The sequence below is a fragment of the Cnephaeus nilssonii genome (genome assembly GCF_951640355.1).
Source record: "Cnephaeus nilssonii genome assembly, chromosome: 3".
Classification (NCBI taxonomy): Eukaryota; Metazoa; Chordata; class Mammalia; order Chiroptera; family Vespertilionidae; genus Cnephaeus; species Cnephaeus nilssonii.
Genome location: NC_137074.1, coordinates 58,314,962 through 58,342,819, shown reverse-complemented (window position 1 = coordinate 58,342,819; position 27,858 = coordinate 58,314,962). Strand labels below are relative to the sequence as shown.

General features: G+C 39.6%; 2 protein-coding genes across 2 annotated transcripts in view; one reads left to right on the top strand and one right to left on the bottom strand.

The window, feature by feature from the left end:
* RABL3 (RAB, member of RAS oncogene family like 3) overlaps positions 1–26,307 on the bottom strand; it is a 38,901-nt gene extending 12,594 nt beyond the window's left edge. The window contains exons 1-4 of the mRNA XM_079765088.1: positions 26,244–26,307; positions 22,069–22,160; positions 6,719–6,848; positions 2,739–2,853 (exon numbers count right to left, since the gene is read on the bottom strand). Of these exons, the coding sequence (XP_079621214.1) occupies positions 2,739–2,853; positions 6,719–6,848; positions 22,069–22,160; positions 26,244–26,289 (383 nt within the window). The 5' untranslated portion in view covers positions 26,290–26,307. The remainder of the gene's footprint in view (positions 1–2,738; positions 2,854–6,718; positions 6,849–22,068; positions 22,161–26,243) is intronic.
* Positions 26,308–26,429: 122 nt separating this feature from the next.
* Positions 26,430–27,858, top strand: part of GTF2E1 (general transcription factor IIE subunit 1) — a 48,334-nt gene continuing 46,905 nt past the window's right edge. Inside the window, exon 1 of the mRNA XM_079766102.1 lies at positions 26,430–26,577. The gene's annotated coding sequence lies outside the window, so the exon portion shown is untranslated. The remainder of the gene's footprint in view (positions 26,578–27,858) is intronic.

Sequence of the window (27,858 nt, the reverse complement as noted above, 5' to 3'; positions counted from 1 at the left end):
GGTCAGAATAAATCAACCATAAGATGGTTTCAACACATGGAAAGGGAAGAAACAGATAAACCACAAAATGAATAGTAAAAGGAAAGAACTGAGTACCAAATAGTTGTTTGTCCTGATATGAGAGCTGTGGGAGACAGAGGACAGAGAGAATGAGGATAAGAAATACAAATCCCTCAGGGTCATTGTATAACCTTGGGCTAGTTACCTCTCTTTGTTGGTACAATAACAATTGTACCAGCATTACAATTCTTTACAATTCTTTTTTTCTATTTCTACCCAAAGGATAGAGTGGTATACCTTCTATAACTAAAAGGAACATAGAGCCCAAAGTTATTGAATTAATTTAAATTCTATTCACATAGGAGAAATAAAAGGTTTGGATTTTTGACACGTTATAAGCTCAATTTACAATGGTCAGCAAAATCTGGTTTCAAACACCTGATGACAGTAAATCAATATTGCACAATCCAATCAATACAACCCAGTTGAGCATAGCTGTTTTTCTTCCTTTGATATTATTTTCCTTTCTCTTTGAATAATCTAAATTAGGGCTGTGTGTACAAAATTATTTAATTTTTTTTGCCTTTCACAATAATCTTGCAGAACCTCAGTTACTATTCAGTCTTGCAACACAATTGTTTTGAACTATTAACTCCCATTTGATAAAAATATTACCATTCTATTTATTGCATAAAAGCCAATAATAGCTTGAGTTCAAGGCCTTTGATTCTTTTTGCCAATATCATGCCTGATTTAGGAGAAATTGTCCAAAAACTAAAATCTGCTTTATTAGATAATAAAGCGTTGAGAGTGACCTCCGTTAGGACTATTTTCTTTTCCTATACTCACTAAGTATCAAATTTTTGTATTTAGTTCATCCAACATCATCTTTGATACACATATATCTCTGCCACTTGTAGTCTTGCATAATCTCTTGCAAATCAATACATATATTACATATGTAATATAACATATGCTGCACGTGTTATACATTAACATGTATTATATATGTATCATAACACATACATGTTGAAATATACATATAATTTGTTCTCTTATATCTCTTTTTAGCTTCCATTTTTTCTCTCTTTTATTAAACCTTACATCCAATTTAATTATGGCAAAAACAAAAAAATTGCATCTTTCAGATCGCTATACTTAACTACCATTTTAGAGAAGATTTAGGATTCAGAGAAACAAATTTAACAGCTATTATCAGCATGCAATCAGCAAAATCCAGAATACAGAAAATTCTACAAGACAAACAAGCCATCTTTTTTTTCAAAAAATAAACTGCTAGAGGGTAAAAGAGAAAAATTAAAAAAGGAAGGGGAAGTTAAGATGAAAAGAAAGCAAATACAATGATTGGACTTACTTAGATACAGATTTGAATAAATCAATATTTATAAGATGTTTGTGTAAATTAAAATAATATCCTATATTAAAGGATTATTGTTAATTTTAAGTATGACAATTACATTTTAGTTATGTTCAAAAAGTTCTTAATCTTTAAAGTTACACACTGAAGTACACAGATGAAATGATATCATGACTAGGATTATCATTGAAGATGTTTTGAGGTAAAACATCTTTACTCATGGATTAGAAGAGGCAAAAAATATTCTCTCTGATTTGATTTATAGGTTTATTGCAATTCCAATAAAAATCCAGGCATAATTTTCGCCAATATAGACAAGCTGATTTCAATTTTATATGGTGAGGCAAACTAGACTAGCTAAACAATTTTGAAAAGGAATAATGTGGAAGAAATCACACTATCTAGTTTTAAGACTTACTATAATGCTACAATAATCAAGACTGTAGTATTGGTGAAGGGATAGGCAAGCAGAGCAATGGAATGGAATTAGGAAGTCTAGAAATAAACCCATATAAATATGGTCAACTCATTTTTGGCAAAAGAGTAAAAGCAATTCAATGGAGAAAGACTAATCTTGTCAATAGATTGTGCTAGGACAATTAGACATTCATATGCAAAAGTCACCCTCAACTAAAACCTTCCACATTATAAGTAACTCAAAAAGGAGCACAGATATAAAAGTAAACCTAAAACTATAAAACTTCTAGAAGAAACAGAGGAGAAAATCTGCATGTTCTGGAATTAGGCCAAGGTTCTTACACATGATACCTACTCAAAGTATCCTATATAATAAAAGGCTAATATGCAAATCGACCGACAGCAGAACGACTGGTCACTATGATGTGCACTGACCACCAGGGGCAGACGCTCAACATAGGTGCTGCCCCCTGGTGGTCAGTGCACTCCCACAGGGGGAGCACAGCTCAGCCAGAAGCCTGGCTCACAGCTAGCGAGCTCAGTGGCGATGGCAGGAGCCTCTTCCGCCTCTGCAGCAGTGCTAAGGATGTCTAATGCCGGCTAAGGTCCGCTCCCCATGGGCCTAAGCCGTCAGTCAGAAACCCCAAGGGGTCCTGAACCATGAGCAGGCGCAGGCCAGGCTGAGGTACACCCCACCCCCGAGTGCATGAATGTTGTGCACCAGGCCTCTAGTAATATATAAAAGAAAAAACTGAGAAATTAGACTTTTTAAAAATGCAAAACTATTGCTTTGTGAAAGTCACCGTTAGGAGAATGAAAAGGCAATGTACAAACTGGGAGAAAATATTTGCAAATCAAACATCTTACAAAGTGTTACTCTGGAGGGTGCATTCTTGTGCTTGCTATAACATTTCAAACCAATTATGAAGTAATTTGGGCTTACCCATTTGTTACCAAGACTCCAGTTGGCACCAAATCTTTGTTGAGAGCTTCTGATGACCAACGATACAAGTTTTGGGATGACTTCTTATTTGTTAAGTCATGTACTAAAATAATACCTAAAATATCAGAGAAAATAATGTCAGTACAGGAACAATTCTTCTTCCTTTCCGAATTGGCAAAGTGAGGCTCAGTAAATAACAAGCATTGAGCTGCTTAGTGAACCTAGCATTCTAGTAGTATGTATAATAAACTCAGACACAATTATTTTAAAATTTCTTCTACAAGTTCTTACAAATTACCAAATTTTCTTTGTAGTCTAACTTTTAAAAATTCTATAAAATGTCATTAAACTTTTAGAATGTGTTTTCTTTTTTTTTTCTTCATTCAACACTTCATGTGCCTACTCTGTCTGGTCCTAATTGCAGAACCACCTTATCAATAAAGAGAATAAAAAATACTTCATGTATTTAAGAAATTATATGCATTCAAAAAGCTAATTGTTTTTGCACTCTGCATAGTATTGTCATAGACATCATACATACATATATTACTTATTTTCACTAAAAATAGTATATAAAATATATTAAAACAGTATTGATTTAATTTGATACAATTGTTATTCTTTACCTGGAAAATGTTTTCCTGTAGATTACCTGGGCCTGCCTAATCAACTCAAGAGTCCAATTTTTAGTTCTTTGAGAGATATAGTTAAAAGAACAAAATAAATATGTCATTAGAAGAGGATAAGAAGAAATAGTCAAGAGACATGAATAATAGAAAACAGATGGACTTTTGAGAGATTGAGGAAAATAATAAAATGTAATGAGGCTCAGAAATACAATTAAACAGAATCAGTTAAGATCCTAGACAGAAAAGCAAAGCAGGTAATTATTCCAATAAGCTATAGATAAAAAAGGAAAAGCTTTAATGCCTCGTGGAATTTAAGATATTTTGAGGTCAAAAGACTAGGTTTTTCAAATCCCAAACCTTTTGTATTACCCAGATTCTACTGTGAAGAGAGGATGTAAAACTGATGATTCCTCCATTTTCATGTCAATTTAAAAAAGAAGGGCAGAAGAGTTAGCATTATTTGGCTTCTCTAGAATTTACAGTCATTTGTACAATGAAGGTGCTTGTGCATGTCATAGCTGACGTGTTCAAGCTGGCTCAGATAAATCTGTTCTCTCTCCTGGCATCTGGAATAAATAGAGATCTGACAGTTGTCCCCATAGCCAACTGCATTCACTCTACCTTCCTCAATGAGGTGTTCTATTAGGCATCAAGGACACATAATTAAAGATAGATTTTAAAAAAGGAATAAAGAACTACCATTAAAAAACAGAGCTGCCTGGCTGGCATGGCTAAGTGGTTGAGTGTCACGGTTCAATTCCCAGTCAGGGCACATGCCCGGGTTGTGGGCTTGACCCCCAATAGGGGGCATGCAGGAGGCAACCTATCAACGATTCTCTCTCATCACTGGTGTTTCTCTCTCTCTCCCTTCCTCTCTGCAATCAATTTAAAAATATATATATAAAAAATAAAGCTAACATTTATTCATCACTTATATGCTACATATTATACTTTACCAGTGTTGTCTAATTTGATTTTCAGAATAGTTCTATGAAGTAGGAATTACCTTTATTTTACACATGTGGAAACTGAGGCTCAGAGAGGTTGAGTAACTTGCCTTGAACTCAGTTAATTTGACAGTAAAAGGTTGAGGAAAACAGAATAAAGTCTCACTTTAGGGCACAGGAGTGGCAGATATTTTCTCCTCTCCCTATTTCCCAGGTATAAATATCATAAAGCTATGGGTGAGACTTTTGGTTGGGAAAGTGAAAGGATTACAAGGGCTTAGATGAGCTATTAGATGGACTGGAAGGAGTTCATTTTTTAAAGATTTCTATTTAAGGCTCTGGAATTTTTAAAGGCATTTGAGCACTCTTTTTCCTTATTCTCCCTCTTTCATTTGGGTTGAGAATTCCTGTTTGTATGAGCTAGGAGGGTCACTCTGGGGCCCAGAGCAAAGAAATCAGGTTGACAGCTGATCAGAGTATGTTCTAATCTTAAAAGAGAAAGAGGTAGAGACATACTTTAGAGATTTTCTTTGGGGATTTACCAGCCTAGTTCATCGCAGTGGGAAGAAGGTGGGCTCTTGAGGGAGGAATGTTATTACTAAGAATAAAGACTATGCATTTGTGTGTGTGTTTTTTTAAGACTTTTTCTTAATTGATTTTATAGAGCAAGGAAGGGAGAGGGAGGGAGAGAGAAACATCAATTGGCTGCCTCCCCTATCCCCCCACCCCCTTTACTGGGGATTGAACCCGAAATCCAGGTATATACCCTGACCAATCAAACCCACAACCTTTTGGTGTAAGGGACGACAATTCAATCAACTGAGCCACTCGGCCAGGGCTAAAGGGACTTTTTTTTTTAAACTTTAAGAAACAGAAATAGGTCTCAGTCTTCTCTGTAAAACTAACAAAATATATGCAATTACTTCAGTAATATTCAAGGAAGAGACAAATCATTAATGAATAGTAGGTATAGAAAAGACAGTCAAATAAGTGGATTTAGATGGCTTTCTTCTTTAGCACTTATTAAGTTCATGACTCAATTCCATAAAATCTCTAGGTTTTAAATGGTTTTTAAATTTATTACTTATAATTTTTATCTTTACATTTATTTTGCTCTTAACTTTTTCTCAAAAAGATCTAAACAAAAGTTCAAAAGTGTTATATATCTAAACTTTTCTTTGCCAGATCAGATTGATATCAACTTTGACAAAGTCATTTGGCTGATATAAACCAAGTTTTATCACTTGATTCTAGTTCTTTTCTTTCTCTCCTTTTTTTCTAAGAAATCTATGACTATCTTACTGTTTTTTTCACTTATATTTATTCTTTTAATATATGCCATTATCATGTTCTTTCTTGCATGACAATATCATACATTGATGTCACTATCTTATAACTCTTTTGTTTCATTTATTTTTTTTTTCTTCAGGTAGATTGGGACACTTCTGGACAATATTCTATGGTCAATATCCTATATTCTATAGTTTATATCCAATGACAAGAAGCTTCTTCTCTCTTTTTTTTAAAATAGCATCCACAACAGCTTATGACATGGAAAGATAAGATAGTGAAAGAGGAACATAAGGAATGAAGAAGGTACTTAGCAATTGCAATGCTTACCTAATAGTGAATGAGTATAAATGAGTATTAGCTAAGCATACACCAGGAGGGAAGAGGTGAGATGCCAAATCTTTTGGTACATCAATTAAAGACAAGTTGAAATTATACTTCACAGTAAAATATTTTAAAATGCATTTAAAAAAGAGAAGAAGATAAAGAAACTCTATAGGTAAATCACAGGTGTCAGTGGTTTAGTCTCTTGACATAGAGTAGGCCCTCTATGAATTGCAACTATGACCTCTATCACATGCCTCCATCTGGAAATCTGTTTGAAGTATTTGAATCTCTATATCTGGAGGAATTTTTTGCACCCCTAAAAATACCCTTACGCATCTCTTTATAATTAATTACATAGGACTCTCTCTAAGAGGAGATGAAAGAAAGAAAGGTTTTTATTTCTGTGACATCTGGCTTAGACTATGGGATTCCTAACAGTTCTATTGTATTTACCCAAATGACTAGAGAAATAGCACTCCCAAGGGACAGTGTTTTGAAAGTTCCATGTTTTATGTCAAGTTCCCCAAATACAATTTTATTTCTCAATATTTAGTTTATGACAATGATATAAATAGAAACACTAGACAGAGTAAATATTTAATATTCTGAATTACATGGTTAGAATCTAGAAACATAAACTGAAATGCATTATGCATATTTAAATTAAGAGTTGTGAGTAATTAAACCTTTCGTAAATTAAGATGAGTCCAGCATCCCACAGCACTCCATATCAGATGATCTGTACTCTTGGTCCGTTAATACATGGTAGAAATAAAACATGCTTTACCATTTATAGAGTTGTAGAATACTGCTCTTGTGCTTTTCACACTGCTGGCACTGCCCACAGAACCTCCAACATCCCATAATTCTATATAGTAGGTCTTCTCTACTGGGGTTCCTTCTTTGTAGTCATGAACCTAAAAAATCAATCCATCAAAATACTTATAGCCACTTCGGAAACTGGTAAGCACTCTCATTCCAGTTTAAAGTATCGAACACTACAAACCAATAAGCATAAAATCCATGATTTGTCATTTTAGTCACTCCTTTGCCCCTATTTCACATTACTGTATATTCACCTGACAAAATTCCAACACTAATTATATCCACCTTTTTCTTGATTTCCATGTCTACAACCCAGCTAGCTTAATGCGAAGCTCAGAAAAATACACATTCAACCTGATTGGATTCATTTTAACTTTGAAGCTTCCTTCAGTCAATTGCATAGTTCATTTCCTATTTTTCTCTCCTAGGTAATTATTTCATACTTTCTACACTTTTTCAAATTTCCAATATATATTCCTTGTTCTCAAACAGAGCTAGTAACCTTGCTTCCTGTGACAGAAACAATCAAAAGAGAACTTCTACAACCTGTTCTTCCCGTATTTAACCATCTCTCTGCATTTGTGCCTGTATGTTTTCCCTCCAGCCCAGAGCTAGGCTGTCTGTGTCCCTAACGACAAATACCCGCCTCTTGTGCATGAGATCCCCCTCCTTCTTATCAAAGATGTAGCTCCTCTCATCATCAAATTTTCCCTCTCAGTTGGATAATTCCCACCAGCACACAAATATGCCATATTTTTCCCATCTTAGAAAATAAATTACCTTCTCTTGATCGCATATACTTCCTTAAGCTATCATGTTGCTTCTCTGTTCCTTTAAATTAATTAATTTGTATTGTTTTGTGTGTTCACTACCCAAAGTTAAGTATTTTTCCATCACCATTTATCCTCCTTTACCCTTTTATGTCCCTCCATCTCCTTTCCTACTTGTAATCACCATACTGTTGTCTGTGTCTAAATTGTTGTTTTTTGCTTAATCCCCTTCATCTTTTTCACCCAGCCTCCCAAAGGCCCTCCCCTCTTACAGCTATCAGTCTGTTTTCTGTATCTATAAGTCTATTTCTATTTTGCTTGTTTGTTTATTTTGTTCATTAGATTTCACATTGAAATCATATGGTATTTGTCTTCCTCTGACTGGTTTATTTCACTCATTATAATACTCTCCGACCCATCCATGCTGTTGCAAAAGATAAAATTTCCTTCTTTTTTATGGCTGAGTAGTATTTAATTGTGTAAATGCACCACAGCTTTTTTATCCACTCATCTACTGATGGACACTTGTGCTGCTTCCAAATCTTGGCTATTATAAATAACTAGGGCCCCAGGGCACGAATTCGTGCACCTTGATAGGAACTGTGGGCTGCGAGGCTGCGGTGGGCACAGCAGTGGGTCTTGGCCCATCCTCTGCGCCCCTGCCCAGCCCCTCCTGCTGCGGCTCCTGGTCCCCTGTCTGCCGGCAGCCCCACTCCAACTGCTGCTGCTCCCACATGCTGACGGCGTCGGGCCCCGCTTGCACCAGCTGACAGGTGTGGCGCCAGCAGCAGGTGTGAGTGGGGCTGGTGCCATCAGTGGGTGCGAGTGGCGGCTGCTGCCATGATTGCCCCTCAGGAGCAGGGGGAGGTGGCGAAGCCCTTAGGGGCGATCATAGGTCAGCAGCAGCCGCTCGCGCCCGCTGCTGTAGAGCCTAAGACCATTGGAAATCACAGATATTTTGTGTAGAGCCTAAGACCATTGGAAAACACAGGGATCATTTTGGATAATGGGAACTAATTCTGTAAACTGTATTAAAAGGTATCACTACTTTGCTATATGGCATAAATAACTGATAATAAAGGTGAGATTATATGAGTTCTGTTTAAGAAACCATGGAAACACATTTAAGCAAGATTTATAAGCAAAACTATTGAAACACATAGGATGTTATAAGGAATCAGTTATCTATTATCAAAAAGCTCAGCTAGAATGAATAAAAAAAATGATCCATATATATGCTGTCTACAAGAGACCCACCTCAGAACAAGGGACTCACACAGACTGAAAGTGAAGGGATGGAAAAATATCTTTCAGGCAAATGGAAATGAAAAAAAAGCTGGGGTAGCAATACTTATATCTGACAAAATAGACCTCAAAATGAAGGCCATAACAAGAGATAAGGAAGGCTACTTCATAGTACTAAAGGGATCGATACAACAAGATGATATAACCCTGGTAAACATATATGCACCCAATGCAGGAGCACCCAAATACATAAAAAAACTCCTGGAAGATATCAAGGGAGAGATCAACAACAATACAATCACAGTAGGGGACTTTAATATCCCATTGACATCACTGGAAAAATCCTCTAGACAAAAAATCAGCAAAAAACAGCAATCCTAAATGACTCACTAGATCAGATGGAATTAATTGACATCTTCAGAACTATTCACCTCAAAGCCATGGAATATATGTTCTTCTCAGGTGCACATGGGACATTTTCAAAGATAGATCACATATTGGGTCACAGGCAAAGTCTCTCCAAATTCAAGAAGATTGAAATCATATCAAGCATCTTCTCAGACCACAATGGCATAATATTAGAAACAAACTACAATAAAAAAAAATAAAAAAATTCAAACACTTGGAAGCTGAATAGCATGCTATTAAACAATGACTGGGTTTCCAAAGAGATCAAAGAAGAAATTAAAAACATCCTGGAAATGAATGACAATGGAAACACAATGATCCAAAATCTACGGGACACAGTGAATGCAGTCCTGAGAGAGATGTTTATAGCTCTATAGACCTACCTCAAAAAAACAAGAAAAAATGGTAATAAATCATCTAATTCTACAACTTAAAGAATTAGAAAGAGAGCAACAAGAAAAGGCCAGAGAGAGAAGAAGGAAGGAGATAATAAAGATCAGAGCAGAAATAAATGACATACAGACAAAAAAACAACAACACAACAACAACAACAACAAAAAAACACAGAAAAAAACAATACAAAAGGTCAATGAAACCAAGAGTTGGTTCTTTAAAAGGATAAACAAGATTGATGAACCTCTAGCCAGGCTCACCAAGAAGCAAAGAGAGAAGACTAAAATAAAATCAGAAATGAAAGGCAAAATAGCAACAGACCCCACAGAAATACAAAGGATTGTTAAAAATACTATGAACAACTCTATTCCAACAAACTAGACAACCTAGAGGAAATGGACATATTCCTAGAAAAATACAACCTTCCAAAACTCAATCAGGAAGAATCTAAAAATCTCAATAGGCTGATAACTATGGAGGAAATTGAAGCAGTCATCAAAAAGCTTCCAGCAAACAAAAGCCCGGGGCCAGATGGCTTCACAGGGCTGTTTTACCAAACATTCAAGGAAGAACTAAAACCTATCCTCCTCAGACTATTCCAAAAAATTCAAGAGGAAGGCACACTTCCAAGCTCATTTTATGAAGCCAAAATTACCCTAATACCAAAACCAGATAAAGACAATACAATGAAAGAGAATTGCAGGCCAATAAACTTAGATGCCAAATCCTCAACAAAATTCTAGCAAATCATATCCAACATTACATCAGAAAGATCATAAACCATGACCAAGTAGGATTTATCCCAGGAATGCAAGGGTGGTACAATATCTGCAAATCAATAAATGTGATACATCACATAAACAAATTGAGAGATAAAAGTCACATAGTCATATCAATTGATGCAGAAAAAGCATTTAACAAAATCCAACACCCTTTCTTGATAAAAACCCTCAGCAAAATGGGAATAGAAGGATCATACCTCAACATAATAAAAGCTATATATGATAAACCCACAGCAAACATCATACTCAATGGGCAAAAACTAAAACCATTTTCCCTAAGAACAGGAATGAGACAGGGATGCCCACTTTCACCACTCCTGTTTGACATAGTACTGGAAGTGCTAGCCACAGCAATTAGACAAAAAGAAGAAATAAAATGTATCCAAATTGGAAAAGAAGATGTAAAACTGTCATTATTTGCAGATGATATGATACTGTACATAGGAAACCCTAAAGATCCCATCAAAAAATTATTAGACTTAATAAATTCGGCAATGTAGCAGGATACAAAATTAACACCAAGAAATCTATGGCATTTTTATACACCAATAGTGAACTTACAGACAGAGAGATTAAAAAAATCCCACTTACCATCACACTAAAAAAAGTAAGATACCTAGGAATAAACTTAACTAAGGAGGTAAAAGACCTTTACTCGGAAAACTACAGGACACTGAAAAAAGAGATAGAGGAAGACGTAAACACATGGAAGAACATACCATGTTCATGGATTGGTAGAATCAACATCATTAAAATGTCCATACTACCCAAAGCAATCTATAGATTCAATGCACTTCCCATTAAAATACCAACAGTATATTTCACAGACCTAGAACGAACTCTCCAAAAATTCATCTGGAATAAAAAAAGACCCCGAATAGCCACAGCAATCCTGAGAAAGAAGAACAAAGTAGGAAGGATCTCAATACCAGATACCAAGCTGTATTACAAAGCCACTGTTCTCAAAACTGCCTGGTACTGGCACAAGAACAGACATATAGACCAATGGAATAAAATAGAGAACCCAGACATCAACCCAAACCACTATGCTCAATTAATATTTGACAAAGGAGGCAAGAGCATACAATGGAGTCTCTTCAATAAATCGTGTTGGGAAAATTGGATAGATACATGCAAAAAATGAAACTAGACCACCACCTACACCATACACAAAAATAAACTCAAAATGGATAAAGGACTTAAACATAAGACGGGAAACCATAAAAATCTTAGAGGAATCCACAGGCAGCAAAATATCAGATATATGCCGAAGCAATATCTTCACCGATACAGCTCCTAGGGCAATGGGAACTATAGAGAAAATGAATAAATGGGACTACATCAAAATAAAAAGCTTCTGCACAGCAAAAGAAAACATCAACAAAACAACAAGAAAGCCCACTGCATGGGAGAACATATTTTCCAATGTTATCACTGGTAAGGATTTAATCTCCAACATTTACAGGGAAGTCATACAACTTAACAAAAGAAAGATAAACAACCCAATAAAAAATGGGCAACGGACCTCAATAGATACTTTTTGAAAGAGGACATAAGAAAGGCCAAGAGACATATGAAAACATGCTCAAAGTCACTAATCATCTGAGAGATGCAAATCAAAATGACAATGCGGTACAATCTCACACCTGTCAGAATGGCTATAATCAACAAATCAACAAATGACAAGTGCTGGCGAGGATGAGGAAAAAAAGGAACCCTCGTGCACTGCTGGTGGGAATGCAGACTGGTGCAGCCACTGTGGAGAACAGTATGGAGTTTCCTCCAAAAACTAAAAATGGAACTCACATTTAACCCAGTGATCCCACTTATAGGAATATATCCCAAGAAATTAGAAACACCAATCAGAAAGGATATATGCACCCCTATGTTCACTGCAGCACAATTTACCATAGCTAAGGTTTGGAAACAGCCTAAGTGCCCATCAGCAGATGAGTTGATTAAAAAACTGTGGTACATCTACATAATGGAATATTACGCTGCTGTAAAAAAGAAAGAATTCTTACCACTTGCAACAGTATGGATGGAACTGGAAAGCATTATGCTAAGCGAAATAAGCCAGTCAAAGAAAGATAAATATCTCATGATCTCACTCATTTATGGAATATAATGAACAATATAAACTGATGAACAAAAACAGATCCAGAGACAGAGAAGCATCAATCAGACTGTCAAACCTGAGAGGGAAGGTAGGGTAGGGTGGGGGTAAGAGGGAGAGATCAACCAAAGGACTTGTATGCATGCATATAAGCCTAACCAATGGACACAGACACCAGGGAGGTGAGGGCAATGGAGGGATAAGGACACATATGTAATAGCTTAATCAATAAAGAGAGAGAGAGAGAGAAAAACACACCCAAAACTCAGCCACATAACTGAAACTTTCTTGATCCGTCTCCCTTCCCTCCAAGACCCAAAACCAACCAGGGCGGTTTAGATACTCCTACTTGCTGCCATAACACCCTGTACACATCTATCATTTCTAACCACATTGCTTTATTTATCTGCCAATTTCTCTTCTATTAGACTCTGAGCATAAGGACAGGATCATGTATTATTCATCTTTGTAGGTCTAAAAAATACTATAGTACCCAGTACTTATTAGATGCTTGGCTATGTTTGTTTAAATCAATAAATAAATTTAGGATATCTCATCCTCCAAGGTTTTATTATATTCACTTTATTTTACTGAACACCAGTGCTTCTCAAGTACAGTTCTGAGAATGTACTAAATCAGAATTAATAGGAAGCTTGTTAAAAATAAAATTCTTGCCCTAACCGGTTTGGCTCAGTGGATAGAGTGTCGGCCTGCAGACTGAAGGGTCCCAGGTTCGATTCCGGTCAAGGGCATATACCTTGGTTGTGGGCACAGTAGGAGGTGTTCAGGAGGCAGCTGATTGATGTTCTCTCTCATTGATGTTTCTAACTCTCTATCTCTCTCCCTTCCTTTCTGTAAAAAAACCAATAAAATATATTTTTAAAAAAAATTCTTGCCCTAGTCGGTTTGGCTCGGTGGGTAGAGCGTCAGCCTGCAGACTAAAAGGTCCCAGGTTCGTTTCCAGTCAAGGGCACGTATCTCGGTTGCAGGCTCCTGACCCTGGTCCAGAGCATGCCGGAGGCAACCAATCAGTGTGTCTCTCTCACATTGGTGTTTCTCTCTGTCGGTCCCTCTGCTTTCCACTCTCTCTAAAAATCAATGGAAAAAAATATCCTTGGGTGAGGATTAAAAAAAAAAAGGTCCTGAGTTTGATTCCGGTCAAGGGCATATGCCCGGGGTTGCGGGCTCGATCCCCAGTGTGGGGTGTGCAGGAGGCAGCTGATCAATGATTCTCTCTCATTATTGATGTTTCTATCTCTCTCTCATTCTCCCTTCATCTCTGACAAAACGAGGAAGAGGAGGAGGAAGAAGAGGAGGAGGAGAAGGAGGAGGATGAGAAGGAGGAGGAGGAGCTTTTAGGGTGGGGCTCAAAAAAATCTGTATTTTTAAAGAAAGCTCCTTAGGTGATTCTGTTACATAATTAAGTTTAGCAAGCATTGCAGTATATCACTTTTATCTCCAAAATTATTTCAAATGTCTAATGTTACCTCCCCTAAAAGACTAATTCCTCTAAGAATAGCCACTATGTAATACAATTCCCAGGTAGCATGCCCTCTTAAGCATTCAATGTACCAAGTCTGTTACCCAGATCCCTTTTGGCTACACATAGTCCCAAGCCAGCTTGACAAAATACCTTCCCCAATCACCTTTCATTGTTTCCCTCAAGAATTAGAAGAGAAAGTGTCCTTCTTCCTTTCCAACTTGTTCAACTAATACTGTTTAACTTAATTCAAATGGAATGAGTCCTAAGAACTTTAAACCAGTAGCTTGTAGTTATAACATTATATCTTTCACATGGGTGAGTGATCTCCAAGGGAAAGCTTGACATTGTAAAAGGTATTGCTCTCCACACAGTAAGTAGTTTCTTGGTGCTATACTAAGAGTCCAACATGATGGGGGTGGACTCTTATTGCCAAACTATAAGCAATGTGTTTTATACTTAAATAGGTCATCAAGGATTTAATAACGTTTTACAGACTTTAGAGTTATACAAGGAAAAATTTCTCAACAGGTAGCAAACAGTATGTGCTGATCATCAAATGGAAAAAGGAGCCATACTTCTAATGCTGTTCTCACTCACTTAACTCTTGACGTTTTATTGGAAACCAAATCAAGACTAAGTAAGTACTAAAGGTTTTGTCTCATTTGAATAGTTTATTGTTTGTAACTTTTAAAAACTAAAATCAAATTTAGTAAAGAAAATAAGACACACCAAGAAAGAATGTTGAATGTTATAGATGCTAATAAGTTTGGTCTGGTATATATGCCTGCATTATTATTATCCTATCTAATAAAAGGGTAATATGCAAATTAACCATCATTCTGTCACAATGATGGCGGTGCCCATAGCCACAAGATGGCGGTGCCCAGACCCCTCAGCCTCGCTGGAGTCCCCCAGTCCTGGGGGTCTGCCGCTGAGAGCGGGCAGTGTGAGCGGCCTGGCGGAATGCTTGCTTCATTGCTGTGGTGATGGAGGGCCTCTGGGCAGCGGGCGTGGAACGGCCGGGGTGGGACGCTTGCTTTGTCGCTGCGGCGACGCCCTGGCCATGGAGGGTCTCTGGGGGACAGGGGGCCAGCCCGCAGCCTCTGCGGCCGAGCGCAGGCCCAGAGAGGAGATGGCGGGCCCGCCTCCCACGGAAGCAGCACAGCTCCCCGCGGCACGCTGCGGTCGCCGGCTCCCGCGGAAGCAGTGGGCGGCCTACTGCGGCGTGATATCCTGCAATGGGCTACTAGTTAGAGAAATAAAAAGGTAGGAGGTCTTCGAAGAGAGTTGGGAAAAAAGAGATGATAGAAAAGAGCAACTAGGAAAGTGCAGCAGGGAGCAGGAACTGAATTTGACTCATTCACTGCTATATAGGCATACCTCAGAGAGATGACAGGTTTGTTCCAGACCACTGCAATAAAGTGAGTGTCATAATAGAGCAAGTGGTAATGTTTGACTGGTGCAGGGTGTTGCCTTCAATTTGCAAAAATCACAACATCTATAAAGCACAATAAAGCAAAGCACAAGAAAATGAGGAATGCCTATACTTTCAATTCCTTGCAGTGTCTGATACCCAGTAGGTATGCAATATACTATGTACTGAATGAACAAATGAATGAATGACTAGTATAGAGGTTGCTGCTAATTACCTCTCTTTTCTAGTAATCTTGTTTTGCCTTCAGCCAAGCTCAGTTCCACCTTTAAAAAAGAAAAACAACCTTCACTTTTCCCTTCTATTCTGTATCCATTCACTCCTTTACTTAACCTCTATTTTTAAAAAATGTTTTTATTGATTTCTGGAGAGAGAGAGAGAGAAAGGAGGGGAGAGAAACATCAGTGAGAGAAAAACATGGATTAGCTGCCTCCTGCATGCTCCCTATTGGGGATGGAGCCTGAAACCTAGGCATGTGCCCTGGCTGGGAATCAAACTGGAGACTTCTTGGTGCATGGAAGGACACTTAACCAATTGAGCCACACTGGCCAGGGCCCTTTACTTAACCTCTATACTTTGTGAAAGATTGATTTAAACCTTTGTCTTTCTTTCCTCTCTGTCTACTCACATCATTTGCTTCCTGCCACTAACATTCCTTGCACTTTCAAAGGTCAGCACTGACTTCATCATCACCAAATTCAACTTTTTTCTTCTCACTCCTTACATCTCTATAGTATTTCATACTAAAAATCAATCCTCCCTTTGTGAAATTCTCATCTCTCTTTGCTCTTGTGGTATTTCATCATCTTGGCTATCCTCCTACCTTTTGATCAATCTTTCTCTGAGCCCTCTTTCACCTTCAACTTTCTAAATATACCCCAAAGTTCTTCATCAGCTCTTCTCTTTCTAAATGTTCTTTTTTGAAAACCTCATCATCTCTCATCTCCATACAGATGATTTCAACTCCTCATTTACTCTTGAACTTCAACTCCTCATTTTCAAACGCTTTCTGGATGGATAGCTTCAGGTGGATAACTTAGATACTGCCCTTCATCATGTCCAGAACTGAATTTATTATCATTTTCTTCTCTTTCACCTATAATATACATCCCTTTTCTTGGGGAATAATCCATTCATCTGTTGCCCAGGCCACCCATTCAATCATTAATGCCAGTATAATTTTCTACTCTTCACAAACATCTCACTCTCTCCTGAATTGCTATAACACTAATTTTCTGCATAAGTGCTGTTTATATAAGAACTTTCTGTGATGATAAAAATACCCAATTCAATAACCACTAGTAATATGTGACTACTGAACAGTTCAACTGAGGAACTAAATTTTTAATTTAATTAGTTAATTTAAATTTAAAGTGCCACATGAGTCTAGGGGTTATTGTATTTAACAGCATTAGAATACTTTTTTCTTACTACCATTGTTCCTTTGGAACAAGAGGAACTACAGAATAGCGGTCAAGAGCACAGGCTCTTGGACTTCACTGCCTGGGTCTGAATCCCAACTCTATCACTTATGATCAGTATGGCATTGGACAAGTCACTTAATATCTCTGTGCCTCAACTGCTTCATTGGAAAATACGGACACTAATAGTAACTACCCTGAAGGCTATTGTGGGAACAAAATGAATTAGTATGTAAAATAGGTGCCTAGTTTAGCCAAAGGGTTAGCCATCATTCATTATTATTATCAAAGATCATTTATTTATACACCTTGTTCCACCTACTAGACCCCACTTCATAGTCTTAGTGAGGATAGAGATAGCTTTTAAAAAAATTTATCCCCAGTGCTTGCACATTATGCTATCCAAAGAGAAAGTCCATAAATATTCATTGAATGCAATATGTAAATTAGTTAAAATCCCATTAAAGTGAACAAGAAATGACAAACCAATTTCCTTATTTATAATCTGTGAAAAGATTAAGTTCTGTAAGTCTTGTTTTCATAAATAAAAGTACCCATGCATTCATATTAGTCTCATCAGATTTGATGCCACAAAATTAGAAGACAGGAATGAAGAATACCACAAAATAAAACTTTTCTGCTCTGCAGTGCATCATAAATCCAAAAGTTAATAATTACTGAGTATATGCATTAAGCTCATTAGCTTCATCTAGTACTTGTAATTAAACAATTACATTATCACCTTTATCACTGCTATTTTTAGCTGGCTCTTACACAGATGTGAAATGAGCTAAATGAGACAACTGCTAGTGTATTCATGGGTCTATCCTTTTCACAGATGTCAACAACAGAGAAGCTATAATCCTTCCTATATAATAAAAGCCTAATATGCAAATTGTCCCCTCGACCAGTTCAACTGCTTGCTATGACATGCACTGACCACCAGGGGCAGTTCAGAACATGGTGGGTGTCGGCAACACGGCGCTGGCAGTGGGCAGCAGTGGAGGTGCTGCCGGCCCCGATGGGCCCTGATGAGAGCGGGACTGCAGCGGGATGGTGGAGCAGGTAAGCGGGCAACGCCAGGCCAAGACGGGTGCGATAGGGGGCCCGATCGCCCCGCAGACTGAGACCAGCGGCGGTGGCAGGGGGTGGGGCCACCGCCCAGCTCCCAGGCGCTGAGGGAGCCGGGCAGGGGGCTGAGACAGGAAATTGGGGGTGGGTGGTGGCGACCAATCTCCTGCGGCACCTGGGCGGGGGGCGGGGGGGGGGGGGGAGTGTGAGGGGGGGGGGTTGCGACCTCTTGCTGGCTACCTGGGGGTGGGGGTGATGAGGACGGAGGTTCAGTGAAAACGTGGGGTGTCCACAGAACTCACTATCACTCTCCATGCTCCCTTCCCCAGGATACCAGGGCTTGTGAGCCAGAGAAGCCCCCTGGCACTCAGGTGCCCGACACCCATGAGAAGCCCACCCTGTACCGTGTGGCCTCTTCTGGGTGAGCTAGGCCGCAGCTGCCGGGACTGCAGGGGCCAGTCGGGCTCCCCATGGGTTCATGCAAGAGCAGGTCTGCGAGGCCAGCCAGGAGAGAGCATGCTGCCCACCCGGCTTCCGTGGCGCCACTGGGCGGCCCAGAGGCCCACGCTGCGCCCTGGCCCACGGCGTCCCGCCGTGCTCACCACATCTCTGCGTGGGGACTCAGGCACCGTGACTCAGGCGGAGGGGAGTGCGTGGGGGCCCGGGGCCCAGGTACTGCCCAGGGCCCAGAGGTCAGCTGGGTCATGCCCTTCCACACCAGACGCTTGTGCTTCAATAGCCAGCCAGGCCTACGGACCGCACCCGTTCATGAATTTTGTGCACTGGGCCTCTAGCTGCAATATAAAAGCTGCTAGGAAGAAAGTGTTCTAAGCTATTTAGGTAAAGGCTTTATCAGATTTAATCATTCTTGCTAAAGGGAAGAAATGTTCACTTTATAATAACGATAGTCAAAAGGATTTACATATCTATGACAACTTTACTTAAGATTATCATTTAATGCCTTTTACATATGTTGTCATTTAAAAAATTCATTCTTCTCAAAGATCAATCAGCCCAAGAAACAAAGAAGAGTAATAAGAGCTAGGTCCCTTTGAGTCCCACATGCTCCATTCTTCCACAATAAGCAATTTAGACCAGGGTAGATTTAAAGGAGTCAATTAGTATCACACTCATTCTCATTCCAGTAAAATTATTCACATTCATGACATTTGTCTTTGACTACTGTAGTCTTTATTCCAGTGTTCCTTGGAACTATGGGGAGAGTTCAAAAATCTGCAGTCTATTATGCTAAGTGAAATAAGCCAGTCAAAGAAAGACAAATATCACATGATCTCACTTACATGTGGAATCTAATGAACAAAATAAACTGCCAAACAAAATAGATCCAGAGACATGGAAGCATGGAACAAAATGATACCAGATTTAAGGGTATACTGAAAACTGCCTGAGATTGGGAATGAGACAAGGATGCATGCCCACTGTCACCACTTCTATTCAACATGTATGTACGGGAGATTTAGCCAACTCAATATGAAGTGAGGGGGAAAAACGGTAAATTACACAAACAGACTGAGCTCTGATTAGGGATAAGAAGGGCAGGACAGGGATAAAGGGCAGGGAGCAGAAAATTGAACTGAAGTTCAATTTAAAATTGTAAAGCACTATATTTTAACTTTGCTTCTTAAGCTATGATCTTCTCTACAAACTTGTAAGCCAGGTAAAGCAGGTATTATTAACTTCAACTTTGCTAAGACTCAGAGAAGTAAAATGATTAGTTTAAGGTCACTCTTTAAGAAGCAAAAGGCAAAACGAAGACTGACTCAGGGTATGGGAGTTTAAATCTAAGTCTGTTTTTTTGTTTTGTTTGTTTTTTCAATGTCTTCTCACAGGAAGGGAGCTAGAAAGGTGCAAAGGAAAATTTTGTGCAGATCTTATTATTGAGTCTCCCAAACTTAAATAAAGTTGCCATTGAACTCATTATCTGGAATGTGTTTTTCTTCCATATCTAAGAATTTGGGAACATGGTAGGTTGAAATGGCAGACAGGTACTTCCTGACTTTACATGCATAGAAATGTCATAAACTATTAAAAAATAAGCAAAGAGGACAAGCTCAAAAGACAGGAAAATCCCCAGATGCTGGAAATTAAGAAAGAACTTAAAAATCAGAGTGAGAAGTGGGAACTGACCTAGATTCAGAATAGCTTCAGGGTCTGGTCCCTGGAGTTTTAGTGCCCATCCAGGAATAGAGATTTGTTTTCCAGTTTTTAAGGCAAGAGTACATGTGGGTGAGTGACAAAGACCAGACTATAGTTCTCTTCATGAAATCTGGACCCTTGATGAGCTACCCTGTCAGTGAAAGAGAGTAGGAAAAACTCTATCCACTGGCTCAGGAAAACATGAAAAATAAAAAAACTTTCTTATCAGCGACCACACATAGAGGTAATAGAGAATAGAGAAAAAGCCCCAAGAAATGGAAACCATGGGCCTATGCTATAATTGAATATTAGGGGAATTTACGTGATCTAAATGGCATGGAAACTCCTGAGAAATTACAAGGACCACTGAAATCCCTAGGGCAGTGGTCGGCAAACCGCGGCTCGCGAGCCACATGCGGCTCTTTGGCCCCTTGAGTGTTCTAACGCCACTTCTTCAAAATAGACTCGCCCAGGCAGAAAACCGACTTATGCACATGGGCCACGAAGTTTCAATCGCACTGTACTTGTGTGCCCGCACGTGGTATTTTGTGGAAGAGCCACACTCAAGGGGCCAAAGAGCTGCATGTGGCTCGCGAGCTGCGGTTTGCCGACCACTGCCCTAGGGCTCTGACAGCAAGAGAAATGAAAAGGCACTGACTGGACTTTCACACCACAACATATAGGTCGGGACTTCCACAGGAACAGGAAAGGTATCTTGCTCAAGATGTGACCATCTTCAAACAATCACACACCATACAAAAAGATACATTTTCATGAAGTAGAGTCAACATATGTACAGCATGAAGGATATCTACCAACCACCCAGAAAAAATGAGAACATTCCAAAAAAAAACCTATAAAATAGTATGTTTAAAATGATTAAAATAAAAAAGTAAAACCATAACTAAAGATTAGGATATTCTGAAAAATGTTGACATTTGCAAAAGAACCAAAAAAGAATATCTAAAAACTATAGTTACTAAAATAAAATAAAAAACTGAGTGGATATATTAAAAGCACATTAGTCATAGTTGAAGTGATTTTTAGGTAACTGGAGTACATCATCCAGAATGAACTGAGGAGAAATAAAGAACAGAAAACATGAAAGTACATATAAAAGATACAGAGGAGAAAAATCTAATAGAAGTTCAAAAGGAGAAGATTGAGGGAATGAAGGAAGACAGACAATAGCTAAAACTTTTGAAAAATGAAGACAGCCGTGAAAAGCACAACTTCTGAATAGAATGACTAATAACTAATCCATATCTAGACATAGGTTAGCAAAACTACATACCATCAAAGATTTCTGATGAAAGATTTCTAATCAGCAGCAAAATAAGTCACAGAACTTAGTCAAAGAACTAAAGGAAAATAACTGTCAATCTAGCTAACTATCATCCCTTCCCAACTTATTTCTTAACTCAATGGAGAGAGGTATGCCAGCAGAAGAGATACTTGGATTGGAGTAGCCGGAATTAGCAAACACCAACAATATCTGGGAAGATACTTAAGTCTATGGAAACTGCACCCGTGTCTCCTAAATGTGAGGTGGAACAGATGACCTAGACATAAGGCTCCAAATGCTTTTGCCTTTGCACTATTTCTAGCCAAAAGTTGGATTTTTCAGTGTCAAAGGCTTAGAATTATTTATGGAGCATGTAATTTCTCAGTAGATTCCATGCCATTTAGATCATGTAAACTCCACATACATAGCATAGCAATTAAAAGTGAAGTCTCTAAAATCAGACTAATGGGGATCAAATCTTGACTGCTTGTTAAGCACTGAGTGAATCTGGTCATGTTACTTTATTACTCTATGGCTTAGTTTCTGCAGCTATTATCTCACAGTTTAAAAAAGATCAAATAAGGAGAGACATGTAAAGCATAGTATCTAGCACAGAGTATGTGCTTAATAAAGCCCAGTTATTATCAGTACTTAGTTTTGACTGCAGCACTGTAATCTGATTACATAGTTGGAACAAATTAATTTTACTATGACTACTAAAAAAACCCCTAAAAATATAGGAAACATACTCTGACATCTACCGAGCAGCCCACAGTCCATGATGGATTTCCCAGCACTTGATTTTGGCACAGAAGATGAACTAGTGAAGATTTACCAACACCTGTAAAAGATACAAAAACTCTAGTTATATAAGAGACATGCTGAAATCTGATAGCAAAAGTGTGACTGAGAATATGCAGTAATCATGGTATGTAAATTATGGTTGTTTAAAGGATGTCCATACCATACCAAGCATTTAATAAGCTTTATTAATAAGTAAATGGTCAAGGAGGGCTTGTTAAAACATAGAATGCTGGGTCCTGCTCCCAGTTTCCTATTCAGCAGGTCTGTTGTGGAGCTCAAAGATTATGCACTTCTAACAAACTCCTTGGTGATGCTGATGCTATGGTCCAGGGGCCTTGCTTTGAGAACTACTGTTCTAGGGCAATTGCATATGAACTAGTCCTTTCCTTTTGAATGATTTCATCTATTCAACCTTTTTCAGAATTGTAGAATATTAACAGATCTTGGAGGTAATGCTCTATCCTGATTACCAATGGAGAGGGCCCTTCCATGGCACCGTTAGCTGATCTTTCAGATGGTGCTTGAACACTGTCAGTGACAGGGACTCACCATTTCACAATTCCTTGTTTAGACACTCCCATTCCGACAGCCAACCACTTGGCCCAGCTTTACCCTTTGGAAAAAAGGGAACAACTCTACTCCCTCTTCTACATCATGGCCCTTTACCTTAAGGCAGCACTTTATTTTCCTGTAGCTCTCCTGGGTTCAGGGCAATCTATATGTAGGGGGAAGAAAATGAGTTTCCATTTACATGATGGAGTCACTCATATAACTAACATTTTGATGCCACCATGACAAGCATGGTTGATGAATCTTCATGCATCATTTGTTGTATAAAAAATTTAGACCTTCTCTTTGTGTGCAATTTTGTGTATGAACCTATCATTTATGTTTATTTTTTATTATATGAAGTTATATTTACAGACAACCAGAAAGTATTTTTTAAAAAGAAGAAAAAGTCACCTGAAGAGCACTATTGTAAACATGTAGGCTTACTTTCATAAGCAGGATTTTTTATAAGCAGATTCTTACTGTAAATATACACATCGTATACTTGAAAATAATAAATCTAAGCCTCTGTTTACACATCTGGTTTTGTCTGGAATATACTACCTATTCTTCCCCACCCCCGCCCTCCATTGGCCTGGTGAATTAATCTGTCAAGACTCAGCATCATTCTAGTTATTGTCATTTCTGATTCCACACAGGTAGAACTAAGCACATTATCCACCACCCTCTGGTCTCCACTGTACCCTGTATATTTTTCTACAGAACTCTTAAAACACATTATAGTTGTCTATAGGTTTTATTCACTGTTTAATTTTAATTTCTTTGCGGATTGGAACTGGGTTTTACTCACCTTTAAAAAAAAATCCAATACTCAGAATAGGTCCTTAATTAGTACTTATTTAGTGACTAAAATTCTCCATGTTATTATAATCTTCCTAAACATATTTAATATCTCCTTTATAATTCAGAACACTGACATAACAATTTACTTAACCATTCCCTAATTACTAGATATTTAGGGTGTTTTAAAATTTTCATTATGCCAAAAAAAGATTTCTGTTTAAAGTTTGGTTAAAATTATTTTGCCGGCTGTGGTGGCTCAGTGGATTGAGCCATCATCCCATGGACCAAGAGGACCCAGGTTCAATTCCCAGTCAGGGCACATGCCCAGATTGTGGCCTCAATCCCAGTAGGGCAGCCGGAGGCAGCCAATCAATGAGTCTCTCTCATCATTAATGTCTCTATCTCTCTCTCCCTCTCCCTTCTTCTCTGAAATCAATAAAAATATTTTTAAAAATGCATTCATTTGCTGGAGGGTAAGAGGCCCAAGGTAATGAAATAAATACCAGCTGCAAATATTAGTTGTTGGTAATGTATTAAGCTCATCCCTTGTATCTGAAATAACAAAGAGAATTATCAAATACTAGAGGCCCAGTGCATGATTGAATCATGAACGTGTAGGGTCCCCTACACGCTTTCGCTTTCTATCGTGGGGGAGCTGGGTGCCTGTACGCTGGTGCACCAGGCATCCACCTCCCCCGCTTCTGATGGTCCGCGGCCGGACGTGAGCTCGCTGCCCCAGAGGCCCCTTCTGTGCCGCAGCACAGCCATGGCGCAGACACTGATGCGAGCTCAGCGTCCCGCTGGCCCAATCGGCTACCCCGGCCATCCCGAGTCCCGCCCCCTGCGCCTCCCGCTGGCCCAATCATGGGCGTAGCGGAGTGATGGTAATTTACAGATTGCCATTTTATTAGGTAGGATACCTATGGGATACAAAACAAATATCTACATCCCAAGTCATTGCTTTATGTATTTTGTGAAATCCTCCAAATTTCACTAGGGAAATAAGCTTTTATTCAAAAGGAAACTTTAAAGGTTGAATACAAAGGCAGATGAAGTGTAAGAAGTATATTCTAACCTGATAGCAAATCACTGTTAAAAGGGAACTGATAAAAAGGCAATAACTGACTTTGTACATACAGCCTAACGTCAGTGAATGTGTAACAAGATCAATCACTTTCCTGGTGGGCATGACTGTCTTCTATTTTACAACTAAATTATAATGAACAAACAAAATAAAGCTTACTAATTGCCTGATCAGTTTCCACCATTTAATGCAGCAGCCAATTCAAATCTGCTACATAATTGATTCCAGTTATAAACCCAGCAGTGTCTGCTCTGTAGTACATACTTAAGTATTTTTTGTGAGTTTTTTTTTTTTTTTTTGGGGGGGGGAGGGGAATCTGCTAGTTGCAACAATATCTAACATGAAGGGATTGCTAGATGTAATAGAAAAGGAAATTTTATAAAAGAGACACCCACTTCACATATCATGAAATTGTGTTAGCTCTGTATTCCAGTTCTAAATCCTACTTGATGATACACTTGCCAAATCTCTTTAGATCACCATCACTTTATCTGTAAAATGTAGTGATTTTATTAAATTAACTTCAGCATCATTTCAAGCGAAAGAACTGGAGTTGACATAAATGTATGATGTTCATAGGATTTCATAATGGGATTTTCTCAGGGAATTTTAAATAATGCTCTCTGTAAAATATTTTATAATGTAAATAATCTTCAGGCAAGGTGAAAAGGTTTCTGACCTCCTCCTTTCCCCAACAATGTTATTCAGTCCTGTAAGGGTGATTTTCAAGCTTTCTGAGGCATGCCCTCTCCACCCCCAAGTATCTGGCACAATGTCTTTGCTCACAACACACATTTCAAAGGTCAACTCCAGAAAAGCACAACTATGAAATGCAAGGTTAGCATTTATTCCAAGCTCATAAGGAGTGGAGGAACGGTGAGAGGGACAAGGGTAGTGAGGTGGGAGGGGGGAAATACAGACTTCCAAATGTCCAAGGTGTAAAAAGAAGAATTTTAAAACTGGGAATAAACTGGGCTCAGCATTAAGTCCTAGTTAATTCATAAAAGGCCCTTATCTTAATTTCTCTCTTTCTTACAACCTAGCACGTAACAGGTTTCCAATTAAGATCAAAGAGAACCAAGAAATCAAGCCCAGTTGAGAGAAAAACAGGATTACCCTCCAATATTTCATTTCATAGTATAGCTTAGTGTTTAAGTATGTTGACTCTGGGTTCAAACCGGCTCTGTCGGTTACATTCCGCCGCCACACTCTTCCCATCTGTAAAATGGGGCAACAGGGCTAATTTCCGGGTTAAATGAGTTAATATAGGCAAAGAACTGAGAACAGTGTCATTTTTCTTAGTGCACGTGTGATTTCCTTAATAAAACCTCTTGAAGGCACGGTCCTAACTTCTGTTTCCTTAGCACCGCGCGCAATAGAATACTCAAGGTCTGCCTATCACATAAAACAAAGGAATCGACAAGGCGCGCCAGGTTACGACCGTCCTGGAGACTGACGTGGAAAGCAGCGAAGGCGGAGACAGGCCGGGTCTCCGCGCCCCCGACCCACGCCAGGCCGCCACTTCGTCAGACAGAGCAAAGTCCTCTGGGAAGTGTAGTCTTCAGGCCTCGAGGGGGATTTCAGCCAGGGGCCCGAGCGATTTAGTTGGCTGCGGGGAGGGAGTCGTAGTTATCGAGTAATTCAAAAGTGCTGGTAGCCCAAGAGGTGGGTGAAGCCGCTCACCTGAGTCTCCCAACACCAGTACCTTCACCCGATCCAGGGACGCCATCTTGCCACTGCCTTCCGGGGTTAACCCCTGTTCCTGAGTTTAAGCCAATCAGAGGTGGGCATGGGGGGGGCGGAGCCTTCGACGTCATTGGCCAATCCGAGCGTGACTCGCTTCATGGACGGCTTCCCTGTGCCGATTGGCCGGCTCGGTGAAAAGTAGCGGGTGGCTCCCCAAAGCCGGTCGCAGGAATAAGGCGTTCTCTTTGTCGCACGAATGGCGAGGCTTGGTTAAGCCGGTAGTTGAGGCGCTGAGGGAAGCTGTAGTGCCAGTGTTCGAGGATTCGCCTGGGTAAACCTTGTTCCCTGTTCCTTGCTCTGGGCTGCCTGGCCCGGAGTCGTCTTTCAGGGTTTCTCCTCTTCGCTCCTTTCTTAGCTCCTCTCCTCCTCTCAGCTACTCGCTTGACTTGGTTCTCTAAAGAGCCACGGAGCCCGGAGCGGCCCGTGGGCGACCTCGGGCGGACCCTTGGCTCCACCGAGGGTGGCCCCTGCGCTCAGCTGGCAGGATCCGGGGGAATTGGGGGTCGCGCAGTGTGGGGAGGAGTGGACATCACTGAACCGGGCTCGTGGAGGGCAGCGGGGTCCAGAGGTTTCGCGGTGGTAGGCAGCTTTCTTATGTATGAAGGCGTGGAGAGACCATGAAACAGGGTAACTGAAAAAAACCCCAAAAACTGCAGTTAAGTGTATAAGATTCAAATTAATATAGAACTGGCATAGTAGTATACTGAAATAATCGACTGGATTAATAAACTGGACCCCTCCGCATCCTCTTCTTTCTCCGTTTATTTTATACCCTGGAGCATCATCTTTTAAAATTGCAGATTTGATTCTGTTGTTCCTGCTTAAAACCATTCGAAGTTTTAAGAAGAGGGAGTCCAGTAGCCTTTTTTCTACTCTGGAAGCAGCAGTGGAGGAAGTGAATTGCGGGGAAGTTGGCAGGAGGGGCGTGTGGGAAGAACACGTGCTTAGGGAAGCTACTGAAAGGTTTATGGCCGTGCCTGACTCGCTGTGCTGGATTTTGAAAAGTCAGGGGTGAACATGATATCCCTGTTCTCAGAGAGAGATGAGAGTGCAAGTCTATTCACTGCAAGGAGGAAGGTTGGGAAAGAGCCTTGGGAACTTGTGAAATGGGATGGATCATGCTAAGCTGTTAACAAGGAATCTGGGAAGGTCCGTGAGGAAATGTCTTTTGAGAGGTGAAGGATGATTTAGAAGAGAGTTTGAGCCGAGAGAACAGAATGTGCAAAGACCTGGGCGTGGGGCAGGCATATGTGGCTGATGGAATTGAGAGCCTGCCAACGTGGCTGGAGATGAGAATGACAGGGATAGACAGTGCAGAGAACTCATTCATTTCAGTTTTGGTCCTCCAACTCTGTGCCTGGGGCAGTGTAGTCCTCCAGTGTTTGTATGCCTATACTACATATGATTCAAAAACAAGATCTTTGGGGATCTGTGCTGGGTAGGGAGGTAGGTGAGACTGGGAGGGACTGAGACGCTGAAGCAAAAAAGAAGAGAAAAAGGAGTTGCCCTGAGAGGTTACAAACTTAATTTCCAGAGACCAGCCAGCCTAACT